The sequence below is a fragment of the Esox lucius genome, chromosome 8 (genome assembly GCF_011004845.1).
Source record: "Esox lucius isolate fEsoLuc1 chromosome 8, fEsoLuc1.pri, whole genome shotgun sequence".
In the NCBI taxonomy this organism is placed as follows: Eukaryota; Metazoa; Chordata; class Actinopteri; order Esociformes; family Esocidae; genus Esox; species Esox lucius.
The window spans coordinates 4,092,743-4,108,611 of NC_047576.1; the positions used below are offsets into that span (position 1 = coordinate 4,092,743).

At 43.8% G+C, this 15,869-nt stretch overlaps 1 protein-coding gene across 1 annotated transcript in view; it reads left to right on the forward strand.

Moving 5' to 3' along the window:
- The window catches only part of oca2 (oculocutaneous albinism II), an 85,871-nt gene extending 79,679 nt beyond the window's left edge, over nt 1-6,192 (forward strand). Inside the window, exon 24 of the mRNA XM_034293648.1 lies at nt 3,320-6,192. Coding sequence (XP_034149539.1) covers nt 3,320-3,407 — 88 coding nt within the window. The 3' untranslated portion in view covers nt 3,408-6,192. The remainder of the gene's footprint in view (nt 1-3,319) is intronic.
- The last annotated feature ends 9,677 nt before the right edge of the window (nt 6,193-15,869 follow it).

A 15,869-nucleotide genomic window follows, 5' to 3' on the forward strand; every position in this document is an offset into this window, starting at 1 on the left:
AAGTGTCTATAGTCTACTCCCCTCCAACACTTTCGCTCCCGCTCTACATTCAATTTGTCTTTCATTAGTATTCTATAACCAATTCCTCCCTCTCTCCTCACTCACCCTCTCCCCCTCTCCCTAAATATTTTTAATCTGTCTGTCATTGGTTTTCTATAACCAACGTCTCCCCCACCTCCTGTCTCCCTCAATCTCCCACTACCACCCTATGTCTTTATCTTTTTCTTTTCTACCTTTTTCCTCTTTCTTGCTTTCTTTTTCTGGTCTTCCTGTTCTCCCTGGTGTGTCTAGCCTCAGCGATGGCTGCTTGTGAATGGGAGCCTGCAATGTTAAGCTGGCTAATCTCCCGTAACTCCCCAAGCCGTCCTGTAACAGGGCAGCAGACAGCCAAGTGACCTGGCTATCCATTGGTCCAGTGTGAATTCTCTTGCCAAGTGGATTTAGTAGTTTACACAATCTTTCTTTCACTTAAGATAGTTGTTAAACACAAACCATGGCTTTATAAATCACTGAGTGCCACCAGATATAGAGCACTGACCAGGGCCAATAGTCTATTCCCCATAGTGCAATTCTCTGACCAGGGCCAATAGTCTGTTCCCCACAGTGCACTTCTCTGACCAGAGCCAATAGTCTATTCCCCACAGTGCAATTCTCTGACCAGGGCCAATAGTCTGTTCCCCACAGTGCACTTCTCTGACCAGAGCCAATAGTCTATTCCCCATAGTGCACTTCTCTGACCAGGGCCAATAGTCTGTTCCCCATAGTGCACTTCACTGACCAGGGCCAATAGTCTGTTCCCCATAGTGCAATTCTCTGACCAGGGCCAATAGTCTGTTCCCCACAGTGCACTTCTCTGACCAGGGCCAATAGTCTGTTCCTCAGAGTGCACTTCTCTGGCAGGGGAATAAATTGTGCCTCTCTGGGCTCCGTGTTAGGCCACTTATCAAACAGCTCCTGCTGTAGAGGGCAGATCCACTAGTTAAATACATATTGGATGTATCAAACAAAAGGGGCAACGAGAGGTGCAGGGGCCAGGAGAGAGTGAGAAAGAGAAAGAAGGAAGGACGATAGTAGAGGCCAGTGGGAAATCAGTTTATATCCCGCACAGCTGATTCCACAAGAGACATCTGGTGATATAAAGCAGCATTCATCTGTTGTTTTCTGCTGTTTCCTTTTGTTTTTTCAATTGTTTTCTCCAATCCAAGAAATCTTTGCTCAATAATGTTTTACTTTCAGAGACAATCAGATGTTTTCCCAGATGTCTGAATGTAACAAATGATATACTATGCATATGAAAATATACATCGTAGGACCAAAAATATCTGGACACCCGACCATCACACCGATATGAGCTTGTTGGACGTTAATTTGGATTCGGCCCCCCCTTTGCAGCTATAACAGCCACTACTCTTCTGGGAAAGCTTTCCACAAGATATTGGAGTGTCTCTGCAGGAATTTGTGCCCATTCAGTCAAAAGGGCATTTGTGAGGTCAGGCAATGATGGTTAGCCAAGAAGGCCTGGTGTGCAATCGCCGTTCCAATTCAAACCGAATTGGTGTTCAATGGTTTGAGTTCAGGGCTCAGTGCAGGCCACGCAAGTTCCTCCATACCAACCTCACCAAACCATGTCTCTATGGACCCCGCTTGTGCAAAGGGGCGCAGTCATGCTGGAACAGGAAAAAGCCTTCCCCAAACTGTTGCTGCAAAGTTGGAAGCACGTAATTGTCTAAAATGTCTTCGTATCCTGTAGCATTAAAATGACCCTTCACTGGAGCATAGGGGCCTAGCCCGAACCCTGAGACACAGCCCCAGACCCTTATCCTTTCTCCACCAAACTTTACAGTAGGCACTCTGTATTCAGGTAGGTAGCGTTCTCCTGGCATCTGTCACACCCAGCTGATGTCGCTTCCAGAGGCAATTTGGATCTCTGTGGTGAGCGATGCAACGGACGAGAGACGATTTTTACACGCAGAGTGCTTCAGCACTAGGGCGACCACGCTCTGCTTGCGTGGCCTACCACCTCATGGCTGGGCTGTTGTTGCTCTTAGATGCCTCCACTTCACAAGTACAGCACTTCCAGTTGCCCGGGGCAGATCTAGTAGGGCAGAAAATGTCATAAACTGACTGGGGGCAAAGGTGGCATCCTGTGACAGTGGCACGTTCAAAGTCACTGAGCTCTTCAGGACCACCCACTGTACAGCCCATGTTTGTCTACTGAGATGTCACGGTTATGGGCTGGATTTCATGAGCAATGGGTGTGGCTGAAACACCTGAATTAGTAGGAATGTCCGCATACTTTTGGTCATAAAGTGGATCATATGCACTGGCAAAGTGCTCACTGTCCCATAGAAATGCATCGTTCACATTCCGGACATCGGACATTTTGTTCTTGATGTAATTCAATCCAAAACTCCCTGACATGCCAATCAGCCACTTTCACAATTAACTAATAATGAAGGATTACGGCGTGTTACGGATGTATATTCCAAAGCATTATAAATAACCACCAGAATATATTCACACTAAGCCTCTTTGAGATGTCATTATAACTCAGACAGACTAGAGCACATTTCTCCAGCAGGAATGGCACTATATTGTATTCCACACAGGCCCTGGTTAAAAGTAGGGCGCTATATAGGAAATTGGGTCCCATTTGGGACGCCCGCCAGGTCAGAAGGGAAGGCGGTCATCTGATGCCGTTGTGAAGACGGAATGGTTGGGTTACCAGACGTCTACAGAACTAAATCCACTCCTAATGATGTGTTCAGATGGGCCTGGTAGAGAACCTACAGTCATCTGGGGCCTGGCACTGTGGCCCCCCACAGGAAGGAAGCGGCTTAAACACAGGGGCTGCTTCCCCAAAGCCCCGCCCTGTTCTCTATTCAGTGGACTAACACAGAGTGGATCCCTGTGGACAGTGTCAGGGCAGTGGGGGGAGGCATGGGTCCCGGACACAGGTCAGTGAGGAGGGCCGTGTGATTTACTGACAACGGCTGTCCCAGAGGGAGACACAGACAACTAGATTCACCAGAAAGACCTCCCACCACACAGGAGGGTTCCTCCTGTGTGCCCCTGGTCCAGCCGAGCATTACAGATGTCATCGTAGACATTTTCCGTGTGCAAAATTCACTGTGAACAGTGAACACGGTCTCCACTAGAATGGGAACATGGCCTTTGCCTTTCAGTCATGATGTAATGTCGAACTTCAGTGCCTCAGAGTCCCGCCCTACATTGACCATGTGTTATTCTGTTTACGTTACGAGGCCAGTTGTGTGTGTGTGTGTTGACTTTGTGCTGTTTTATTTCTTGTTGTTTCCAGGCTAGGTTTCCCCATGATGTTGATGACCTGTACAATGGGAATGTGTTATCTCCTGGCCACTGTCATCGGGCTAGGCTGGAACCTCTAGCCTGCCGACCAACTGGACACTACCCAAAGAGACTCTGTGTGTGTGTGTTTGCCTGACTGTCTGTCTATGTGCATGTGAGTTAGTGTGTAAGAGGATGTGAGCGCGTGTGTGTATGCAAGTACATTGAACGTCCAGTAGTCTGCAGCTCAAAACTCAAAAATTATGGATAGCATGTTGACAGGATATAATGTGGAAATCATGTTGATGGGATGTCATGTTGATTTTCATGTTGACGGGATATCATGTGGATATCATTTTGCGGGGAATATCATGTTGATATCATGTTGACGGGATATCATGTGGATATCATTTGGAGGGATATCATGTTGATATCATGTTGATGGGATATCATGTTGATTTCATTTTGGGGGGATATCATGTTGATTTCATGTTGACGGGATATCATGTGGATATTATTTGGAGGGATATCATGTGGATTTCATGTTGATGGGATATCATGTTGATTTCCTTTTGATGGGATATCATGTTGATTTCATTTTGGGGGGATATAACGTTGAAATCATGTTGATGGGATATCATGTTGATTTCATTTTGGGGGGATATCATGTTGATATCATGTTGATGGGATATCATGTTGATTTCTTTTTGGAGGGATATCATGTGGATTTCATGTTGAGTGCCTTACTGTCACATTCCAGGTAGAATACCTAGTAGTTTGGCCATCCAGCCATTTGATGCAATGTGAGGAAACAAGCTAAACCAAGCAAGGGAATTAATCATCTTCTACTTCAGGAAAACAGCCTCCCTCACCACAGCCCTGACTGACTTAAGAGCATGATTCCCTTCACAGCGCACTGCTCTGTCTACAATGAGACAAATTTAGAAAAACAGATGTTCACAGGCCTCTTAGATCCACAGACCTCCTAGATCCACAGGTCTCCAAGATCCATAAGCCTCCTAGATCCACAAGCCTCGTAAATCCCAAGGCCACTTAGATCCACAGTTCACCGTGATCCACTGGGCTTTTCTACCCTGGGATCTTTGCCTGAGAGCCCGCAAAGAGCTCTACATCATGGTGCTCTACAGCACAGGGCTCTACATCATGGTGCTCTACAGCACAGGGCTCTACATCATGGTGCTCTACAGCACAGGGCTCTACATCATGGTGCTCTACAGCACAGGGCTCTACATCATGGTGCTCTACAGCACAGGGCTCTACATCATGGTGCTCTACAGCACAGGGCTCTACATCATGGTGCTCTACAGCACAGGGCTCTAATGCCTTTATGTCTGTATTATGAGGAAAATTATTGGACTTAATTGTTTTTAATGAAATAATAGGTAATTAGTAATAATTTGTTTGAGAAACGATTATATCTCAGTAAAATTATGTGGATTCATCTTTATGCCCTTTATAACCAACACAAATATAGTATTGTAACTATAACTTACTTGCTAAAGGCCAAAGTGCCAAAGGCCCTGAGGTCCGGTTCAGCATCAAACAATCAGAAATGGAGAAGGCATGTAAATCTATATGTAAACACAATGAATGCCAGGTTGTAACCTTGTACTCTGTATTCTCTTAAATACAAATCCCGATTTCATACCTGCTGATCTACTTAAGTCATATTTAACATAGACAACACCTAATGACATCAGTGCCTCTGTGTTTCAGAGGACATTTTCACGGTGCCCCAGTCATAAGCTTGAGTCACTGTGGCTATAGGTCTAACGTCATCCCCACTTCACTGCGGCTATAGGTCTAACGTCATCCCCACTTCACTGCGGCTATAGCAATAGGTCTAACGTCATCCCCACTTCACTGCGGCTATAGCAATAGGTCTAACGTCATCCCCACTTCACTGTGGCTATAGCAATAGGTCTAACGTCATCCCCACTTCACTGCGGCTATAGGTCTAACGTCATCCCCACTTCACTGCGGCTATAGCAATAGGTCTAACGTCATCCCCACTTCACTGCGGCTATAGCAATAGGTCTAACGTCATCCCCACTTCGCTGTGGCTATAGCAATAGGTCTAACGTCATCCCCACTTCACTGCGGCTATAGGTCTAACGTCATCCCCACTTCACTGCGGCTATAGCAATAGGTCTAACGTCATCCCCACTTCACTGCGGCTATAGCAATAGGTCTAACGTCATCCCCACTTCACTGCGGCTTTAGCAATAGGTCTAACGTCATCCCCACTTCACTGCGGCTTTAGCAATAGGTCTAACGTCATCCCCACTTCACTGTGGCCTCCTCCGCCACACCCACACTCCAGAATCCACCCGTGTCTGGAGCAACCGTGGAACTGGGAAACTGCGATGGCAATTATGGACAATAAAACGTACCAAGTGGTCGAGTTGTACCTGGCTAATCTTTTCCGTATGAAGACAAACCCCTCACACAGTGTGGGACATTGTCTTCCTGACACTTTGCTCTTCCTCTTCAAACCTCCCCCTCATCCTCATGATGTTGCCTACCTTCCCCCGCGTGGGTGATCAAGCCCGCATCCTCATGGAGTGATCTAGTCCGTCCGTCAAATAGGGGTCCAGCCGCTCCCTTCATTAAGTGGTCCAGCCTCCCTCTCTTGAGGTGGTCTAAGTCTCTCCCCCATGAAGGTGTCTAGCCTCCCCCTTTCTAATGTGTAATAAATACTGTGAACGTCTCCCAGGCTTTCTTCCCTGTCTGGCTCAGTTGGTGGAATGCAGTCAGAGCCTCGGCCATCTCTCTCCCACCCACATTAACTCTCATTATCTAGGGCTAAATAAACCCAGGAAGAGTTTGAGTGATAATGCAAATCTGTAAACAGTGCATTAAATAAATAGCAGTACAATGTGTTGTCTTCCCTCAGATTGATTGCTTAGCTTCTGCAGTTGCAATTCAAGTCACATCGGAATTAATTCAGCAGTATGTCTTTATTTTTCACTAGCAGTTGCTTCTTTTTCTTTTTTTTATCTGAGCAGATGCCAAAATGTCATCCTGAACTAGTTAGTGAAGTCAGTGGTGCTTGGTGCATTGATGGTTGGAGGTGTGTTGGCGTTCATTTGTTTCTGAAGTGGAAACAGACATGATGCTTTCTATGTTTATAATATACCCCGTTTAGCAGAAGCTTTCATCCAAATTGACTTAGGTCATGGGTGCATGCATATTAAACTTGTTTACTATTACACGTACATATTATGCATACATACACTACATATTCAACTGCTATGAGAAGTAACAATGTGACAGAACCCAGGTTAAATGCATCTTATCCAGAGATGTGTATATATACACTAGTAATTGCATACATTTTAGTGCCTATAATACTATTTTTAATTAATGTGCAAATTGGAAGCTGGGGATGATTGAGCCAAGTATAGCAATGACAGCACGGTTAAGACACCCACTGTCATGGGACATTTTGTGACCACAGAGAGTCGGGGCACCTGTTTACCATTCCATTGAGAAGACACATCCAGGCAGGGCAATGTCCCTCCCACTTTGATCTTTGGAACAGAAGGAACAGGGCCCCCTACAGGCCATCCAACAACACTTCCAGGGAGCAACCAGCAGTGGACTGAAGGTTGCGATGCCGCTGGCAGCTTTCTCTGTGGAAATTCCTCTGCGTAAGGTTTTTATGATTTTTTTCCCTACCGTTCTAGGTATCTGGGTTTTTCTTCTGAGGGGCAGAGCTGAGATGTAAAATACGTTATTAATATTATTATTTATTTATAAATTGTGTGTCTAGGTGGGCGTGTGGCAAGAGCTGAGTCCTAAAAGATCTCATCAACATTATTATTGTATTAAATTAGCATGCAGATCAAGGTGGGCCTCCCTCATCTCAGCTCTTATAATGTGTGTTTTTTATGTTAAGTGTGTGTGTGTGTGTGTTTGTGCATGCCAAGTGATTTGGTATGGAGGCGCTCTTATTAGAGAGGGGGAGAGGGTGGAGGACAGAATGGGTGGATGGAAGGAGAAAGGGTCACTGATGCTCCTGAGGGATACTTAAAGGAGGGTGGGACAGGGGGAGGGACGGGGGCAGTAGTGTGGGACAGGGGGCAGGAGGGAGGGACGGGGGCAGTAGTGTGGGACAGGGGGACAGTAGGGAGGGACAGGGGGCAGTAGCGTGGGACAGGGGGCAGTAGCGTGGGACAGGGGGCAGGAGGGAGGGACGGGGCAGGAGGGAGGGACGGGGGGCAGTAGCGTGGTACAGGAGGGAGGGACGGGGGGCAGTAGCGTGGGACAGGGGGCAGGAGGGAGGGACAGGGGGCAGTAGGGTGGGACAGGGGGCAGGAGGGAGGGACGGGGCAGGAGGGAGGGACGGGGGGCAGTAGCGTGGGACAGGAGGGAGGGACGGGGGCAGTAGCGTGGGACAGGGGGCAGGAGGGAGGGACGGGGGGCAGTAGCGTGGGACAGGGGGCAGGAGGGAGGGACGGGGGGCAGTAGCGTGGGACAGGGGGCAGGAGGGGCCATGGTGTATGGTGGAGGTCTAGTGAAGTCTAGAGAAATGCTAATATAGAAAGGAGTCTTCTTCATTGTTATGTGTTTATTAAAATATGTTTTGTATTTTTAGTTGTCTTTTTTCCTCTGTACAAAAAACAGTAAAAAAAAAAATCGTTATTTTGGACTGATTCTGAGACTGTTGCACAAAACAAAATACCAACTGTTCATTAGGTGACATTTTCTAAAGGATAGGAGGGATTTGTACAGCTGAATTTCTAGTTAACTGTATTACTGAAAGGATGAACCTGAATTACCTCATTCATGTCTTGAGTGTGCTGCCTTTATTTAACCCCTTGTTACTCTGTGGAAGTCAGCTGCACATGACCATGGAGGACATGCCAAGCAAGAGCCTGGCTAATTCCTAGTCAGCCCCTAAATCCTGATCCCTCAGCCCTGGAATGACATTTTACATTGCCACATCCAAGTGTAGTGGAAAGTGTGCTTGCCCAAGCAAGGCATTGGAAAGTGACTGTAGTTTGGATCAAATTGTAGATGATATCTACCCTGCAAGCCAGTGAAGTTGCTCACTCATCCTCTAAACAAAAGGCCATGGGGGCAGCTTTGGTAAATTGCACTAACACTTAAAATGGCAAACAACTGCGTCTGGTTTTATTGGGGATTCCCCTGAGGGAAATGTCAAAGTTGCCAAAGTCCGCACTACTTTACAGACTTCCTGTCACACTTCACACAACTTTAAAGACGTCCTTGAGGGTGGTGACAAGGTCGTCCCTGGTCAGTTTGCATCGTTAGTCGCTCTAGTCGCACTGAATCTGTGCAACTATTTTTAAGGGTGTCAGACAGAGAGACAGAAACAGAGAAAGACAGTGTCACGTCCTGGCTGTGCCCCTAGCCATCTCTGCGCTGGGCATAGCCAGGACAGGACTAATCCTTTTTGGTCTCCCCAATTGGAGGCAGGTGTTGGTCATTGCCTCCAATTGGGGACCCTATTTAAGTTCATTGAGTTGGCCATGCTGATGTGGTCCATTTTGTTTTTTTTTCCCCTGTTGAAGATAACCCACGTCACTGGTTGCTGCTTTTGGTTTTGTTTGATTCTTTCTGTTATTAAACATGGATTATTTGAACAACTTCAACTCTGCACCTGTGTCCTACCACAACCTTGTACGTGACTGACAGAGAGAAGAGACAGAGAAAGACAGAGAGACAGAAACAGAGAAAGACAGAGAAGAGACAGAGAAAGACAGAGAGACAGAAACAGAGAAAGACAGAGAGAAGAAACAAAGAGAAGAGACAGAGTGAAAATGAGATGCAGGGAGACAGAGAAAAAATATAAGAAAATAAAAACTAAATAAAAACATAACTGGTCATTTCTGTAGTAGATTCCATGAGGAAGCTATAAAAGTTTTAAGGCTAACAGTGTGGTTAAGTTTAAGCACTCATTCATAGGCATGTGAAAAGAGAAGTGTTTTTAACCTGGATTTAAAAAATTATACATTTATGGCATGTCTAAGATCTTCTGGTAGTTTATTCCAGTTGTATGCAGCATAACTGATAATTGCAGCTTCGCCATGTTTAGTTTGGACTCTGGGCTCTAACTAGCTGACCTGAGTTCATGGATCTAAGAGCCCTGCTGGGTTTATAATCTTCAAACATCAGAAATGTATTTGGGTCCTAAACCATTAAGTGATTTATAAACTAAAAGCACCACTTTCAAATCTATTCTGTAACTGACTGGAAGCCAGTGCAAAGATTTAAGAACCAGTGTGATGTGCTCTGTTCTCTTGGTCCTAATGAACATTCTAGCAGCAGCATTCTGAATGAGCTGCAGTTGTTTTACAGTCTTTTTGGGGAGTCCAGTTACAAGGCCATTACAGTAGTCAACCATACTAGAGACAAAAGCATGGATGATGTTCTCTAGGTCTTTTTGGGACACCAAGCCCTTGATTCTGGCTATATTTTTAAGATGATAGAATGCTGTTTTGGTGACCGCTTTGATATGACTGGTGAACATGAAATCTGAGTCTATCAGAACCCCAAGATTTTATCCAAATCAGTACTCAGTCGTATATCATTTAAAACATTTATCAGAGCCGTTTCAGTACTGTGGTGAGGTCGCAAGCCAGACTGAAATGAATCTAAGAGACCGCTTGAGTTCACAAAATTGCTGACTTGATTGAAGACAACCTTTTCAATGATCTTGGCTATAAAAGGGAGATTATGATAGAGGGTTTATGGAGCTGTTAACTATTTGCTGCATATCCATTGTAATAGATTTAAAAAGAGTAAAACAAAAGTCAGGTGGCAGTGTGTCGAGACAGCATGTGGAAGCTTTAACATGTTGAACTGTTTCTTCAAGGAATTTTTTATCAATTGTATTAAATTGCAACAAAATAACCAAGTGGTCGAAGTGTCAGTACAGAGTCCTTGTTAGACTGTGCAGGTCTAATACTTTAGATTTTTTCACTAAAGAAACAAGCAAATTCATTAGATTTCTCAGTGAACAAGAGTTCTGATGCTATCTGCTTTAGGGGGTTTGTAAGCTTGTCGACCATGAAAAATAGAGTGCGGGTATTGTTGATGTTCCTGTTGATCATTCCCGATAAATGTTGCTGTCTAGCCCTGCATAACTCATAGTTGAAGCTACCAAGGCTTTGTTTATAGATGTCATAGTGGATTTGAAGTTCAGTTTTCCTCCACTTACGTTCCGCTTTCCTACATTCTCTTTTCAGGGCGCTTACCATCATGGTGGTTCTCCATGGTGTTTTCTGTTTGCTCATAGTTTTCTTTACCTTTACAGGTCCATGACATTCAATATTTTGGCATTGAAATGATCCAGGAGTACATCTACTTATTCAGCACTTATTGTTGGAGAGATAGCCTTGGCCTCCATAAACTGAGCATTGGTACTCTCATTAATGTACCTTTTATTGACAGAAACAGAGCTTACTTGAACATCCGGGGTGATCAGTGATTCAGAAAAGACACAGAAATTATCAGACAGATCCAAGTCTTTAACCAGATCTAGAATGTGGCCTTGAGTGTGTGTACGCTCTTTCACATGTTGAGTGAGATCAGAAGTGTCAAGAAGGGTTATTTGGCATTATTGTCCGTATCAATATCTATGTGTATGTTAAAATCCTGTTATAATGAACAAGTTGTAATCAACTGATATAACAGTAGTTCAGCATTATATTGTAGAGGTCTCTTAATGGTTGAAAACAACCTTTTGTGATCACCTTCAATATTAAACAGATGTATTCAAAATAAATAATTTTACCAAGTGTATTTTCTTTGCACTGGAATATATCTTTGAATAGGTAATACCAGTCACACAGAGATGATCTGAGACCAGTTACACAGAGATGATCTGAGACCAGTCAAACAGAGATGATCTGAGACCAGTCACACAGAGATGATCTGAGACCAGTCACACAGAGATGATCTGAGACCAGTCACACAGAGATGATCTGAGACCAGTCACACAGAGATGATCTGAGACCAGTCACACAGAAATGATCTGAGGCCAGCCACACTAACAGTGACTCATCTAGCCCTATTTCATTGCGGGGCTAGAGGTGTCTATATAAATATAAATAAGATCTATAAAGGGGCAAATATTAGAAGTCATCAAATACTGACAAAGCGGAAGGGACACCAACGTTTACTCACCGTCTTTGTTTATAATATTAATTCCAAGCCCATACCCACACAAAACCATGCTCTGTGTTTATTTGACCAGCGACAATGTAAATACAGCAATGCCTGTTTGACTGAATTCAGAACTGAGTCTCCATGACCCTTCTCGGAGAATACCAAGACAGAAGACTGGCCACATCTGATTTCCCTGTACATGGGTCTAAGCCGATGCTAACAGCTTGTAGAGAAATGTCTCTCACTGCAGAGGATTGTACGACTGTAGCCAACAGCAAAACTGACCAGAGCCGTACTCCCAGCACAGTGCTCCTCTTTTGTCTATGTTACGGTCGAACCATGTGTTACACCAAGAATTAAAACATAAATATAACATTTGAAATACATGCACATCTGGCTGGTTGTCTGTCTTTCTGCCTGACTGTCTTCTGCTTGTCTTTTATAATATTGGATTATATTCAAGGATGCTCATCACAGTTCTGTATGCAGAGGGATTCATTCTGTTGTCTCTGCAAACCACGCCATACTTCAGAAAAACCTTTAGTTGCTATGCACATTCAGACACACTCAGAACATGACTTGGTTCTAAGGTACTGTTGGTGGTTGACAACACATAGGGACAGAATGTAGGCCAACCTCAAAAGACAACCCCCTACTGTTACCAAATCAAAGTTTATCCTGTAATCACAGAAGCCCCTCTGTAGTGAGTTGACAGAGATGATCAGCACTATACTGTGGGGTTTTATTGTCAAAAAATCTATGTTTAATTGACTTGACTTTTGTGGATAAGTTGGCGCGGTCGCTTAATACATAATGGATAATAATACAGTCAAAGATATTCATCAGAAATTCCATGCCAGACGTTTTGGTAATGCATCTCCATTTTAGTCTGGAAGTCCTCGACGGGAGTCAAACCCCTAATCCTGGATTCTGCTTATGCAGTTCTCTATCTTCTGAACCTTACAGGTGAGATTGGGCTAAATTGCAAATGGTTTATCCACTGGTGAATAGTTTGACTACATGCCCTGGATGTTAAACCCCCAATTAATTATTTACTAAAACAACGTCTAAAAGCCATGTTTTGCACTTATTGACTTGGTTCTTTTGACTTATTTACAGTGTACAGAATAACCCTTTACTGTAATGATCAGCAAGAAACTGGGAAACAGACATTATTCACAGCTGTGTTCGGTTTTTCTGCTTGAGTCAAGTTCTCTAAACAAAAACATACTGACGGAATTTAATCTATAGAGAGCCTTCTTTCAGGTTATTTGCCTTTCTGCTTGACTTGACATTTGCCATTCCAGAGCAGAGTACTCAATGTTACTTTAAGTTTCAGGCTTTTCTATGAAGTCTTCATTCCTCCTACTGTATGAATACCTGATGGCACCATTTGAGTGTATTTTTCAGCAGATAAATTGGGTTCCTCTGGCCATAGAATATGTGTGTGTTGTGGTCATACAAACTATTCCCATTACCCATCTTATTCTTTATGCACCCCCTTTCCTAGAGAGACTGTAATCACATATTTTCACCAAATTAAAATAGTCTCTGTAGAGCATCTACACATGGACATAAGGACTCAGAAAATATAGTGTAACCCAGAATATTTTCCCTGCTGTAGAAACCTGGTTCCATCATCAAATAACAAAGATTATACATATGTAAGAGGCCATGACAATCCTCCTGCATATCTTATGTATTGTATTTCCTATGTCTCTAAATCCTTTGTTCTGCATTGCCTACATCCGGACCAAATAAAAATAAAAACAATACATTGATTTGATTTGTCTACACACGGAAACAGAACTGAACTGCGAGGAAGAACATTCCCAAAGCGCGGTTCTAAATGTTTGATGGCTAATGATCGAGGTATTAACAGGCTACATGACTACATAATCATCTGGGGTATGATCAAGCTCTGTATGTGTTGCAACCTGGGGGCTGTGAAACTGATGTAGCAACACTTACAGCCAAGAATAACTATGCCTCACCGGGGAGAGATAAAGCTTAGAAAGAATGTGAAGCAGAATGTGAAGAAGGAGATGAAAGAGGCTGGTATTTCTTTAGCAGACGAGGTAGGATACTCGTCTATGTTTAATAGCATGTTTTTTTAATGATTGCGGATGAACTGTTGGGAAACTTGTTGGTACAAGCCAAGGTATAGCTGATGGCTCGATTCCTAAATTAGAGAAATTGATTAGATGGATTATATGTCAGTCAATCTATTAGCTTTGTCCAGAGAAAGGAAAACACAAACACAGTCTAAATCTAATGCGAATCTAAACCTCTGCTAGCTGAAAGTGACATTCCCGTAATAACAGTTACAAATGAAATCATCAATCACAAAAGTGAGATCAAACTGTCACCGCAATCTATTGAATCAACACACTAATAGAGGTCTTGGAGGGTTGCGTAGTGTACTGTTTCTGGGGTTTTAAAAGGGGAATGCAGTACTGGTAGGTTTCTGCTGTGCCAAGAGGAAAAGTACAGTTTTTACTGTACTGCTAGTTTTCTTATGTAGTCAGACGGAGAGTACTGATAGGTGTCTGATGTGGTCAGAAGGAAAGTACTGCTAGGTCTCTGATGTAGTCAGACAGAATGTACTGCTAGGTTTCTGATGTAGTCAGACAGAAGGTACTGCTAGGTTTCTGATGTGGTCAGACGGAATGTACTGCTAGGTTTCTGCTGTGCTAAAAGGGAAAGTGCTGCTAGTTTTCAGCTTTTCTTAGAGGGAAAGTACTGCTTGATTTCAGCTTTTCTAAAAGGGAAGTACTGTTAGGTTTCTACTGTTCTTATTGGGAACCGCTGCATTTCTGCTGTGCTAAGAGGGAATGTACTGCTAGGTTACTACTGTGTTCAGAGGGAAAGTACTGCTAAGTTTTTGCCATGCTATATGGGAAAGAACTGCTAGGTTACTACTGTGCTCAGATGAAAAGTACTGCTAAGTTTTTGCCATGCTATATGAGAAAGTACAGTTAGTTTTATGCTGTAGTTATCCAGAAAATGCTGCAAGAGAGAAAGTACTGCCCTGTTTATTTAATGCTAGGAGAGAAAGCACTGCCATATATCTGCAGCATAAAGATTGGAAAAATATATTTTAGTTTTTTTTTATCACAGCTTGTGATCACAGCCGACAAGTAAACACTGTCACCCTGTCCTTTCTAATGTAATTGCAATTTGCATATCTGAGACAACAGCACAATGCAGTTGCAATGTCTGGTTGCTTATTAACATGCAGTGATCATTTCGGAAAAGGAAATTAGGTTTCCACACAGGGGACCGAGTGATCACAGAAATAAAGAATGTGTTCCCTTTTCTTCATCTGGTGCAGCGGTTCAACACCTAAACGTCCACACAGTGATTCACTTACTGACTCTGTTTGCATTTCTCACCAAATTCTGGTGCACATGGACATCCTACAATTTGTGTCGCATGTGACTTTCCGTTAATAAATCATTACATGACTATAGCGGCCTTAAAACCCTACCTGGAAAAGTCAATTTATTTATTTTTTATTTATACTTTATTGACAATCATTTACTGTGTAATTTGTTAATGTTGGAACTTGGCCCAGTAAGAGCAACAACTAGATGATTTAAAGTATGTATTGTCATGGGCAGAATGTTTTGATCAATCAATCAATCAGATGTATTTATAAAGCCCTGTTTACAACAGCAGTTGTCACAAAGTGCTTTACAGAGACACCCAGCCTTAAACCCCAAGGAGCAAACAACAGTAGTGTTGAATTTCAGTGGCTAGGAAAAACTCCCTAAGAAGGCCGAATTTTAGGAAGAAACCTAGAGAGGACCCAGGCTCAGTCCTTTTCTGGCTGTGCCGGGTGAGATATTAAGAGTCCAATTGGAATAATAAATACATTTCTCTGGGCTAAATCCAGAGGCTATTTGATTTTAGACTAGGTCAGAAGTATTACCAGGTGGACAAGGACAGGGACAGCAACGGGTGCCCCAAACCAGGTAATCTGCAGGTGTGGACCAGGACCTCATCTCCTAAAATTTAAAACTGGAGGAAACTGAGAAAAGTTAGAAGTGCATTCCTCATATCCCCCAGCACAATAATATAGCAGTGTAACACCTTGGAACTGAGACAGGGGGGTCCGGCGACACTGTGGCCCTACCCGGAGGAGGCCCCGGACAGGGCCCAACAGGCAGGAAGTCAATCCACCCACATTGCCAGGCATCAACCAAAGGGACACCCACCAACCGCAACCCCCCTGAATGAGGGCCGAGTATTGCCAGCAGCCTACAGCCCAATTGCACAAGTGCGCAACAGAGAGTGAACAACAAGCCAGTGACTCTTCCCCCGAAAGGCATTGGAGGGAGGGCATCCCAGTGGCAACGAGAGCCCACCTGGCAAGACAGCAAGGGTGGACAGTATCAAGC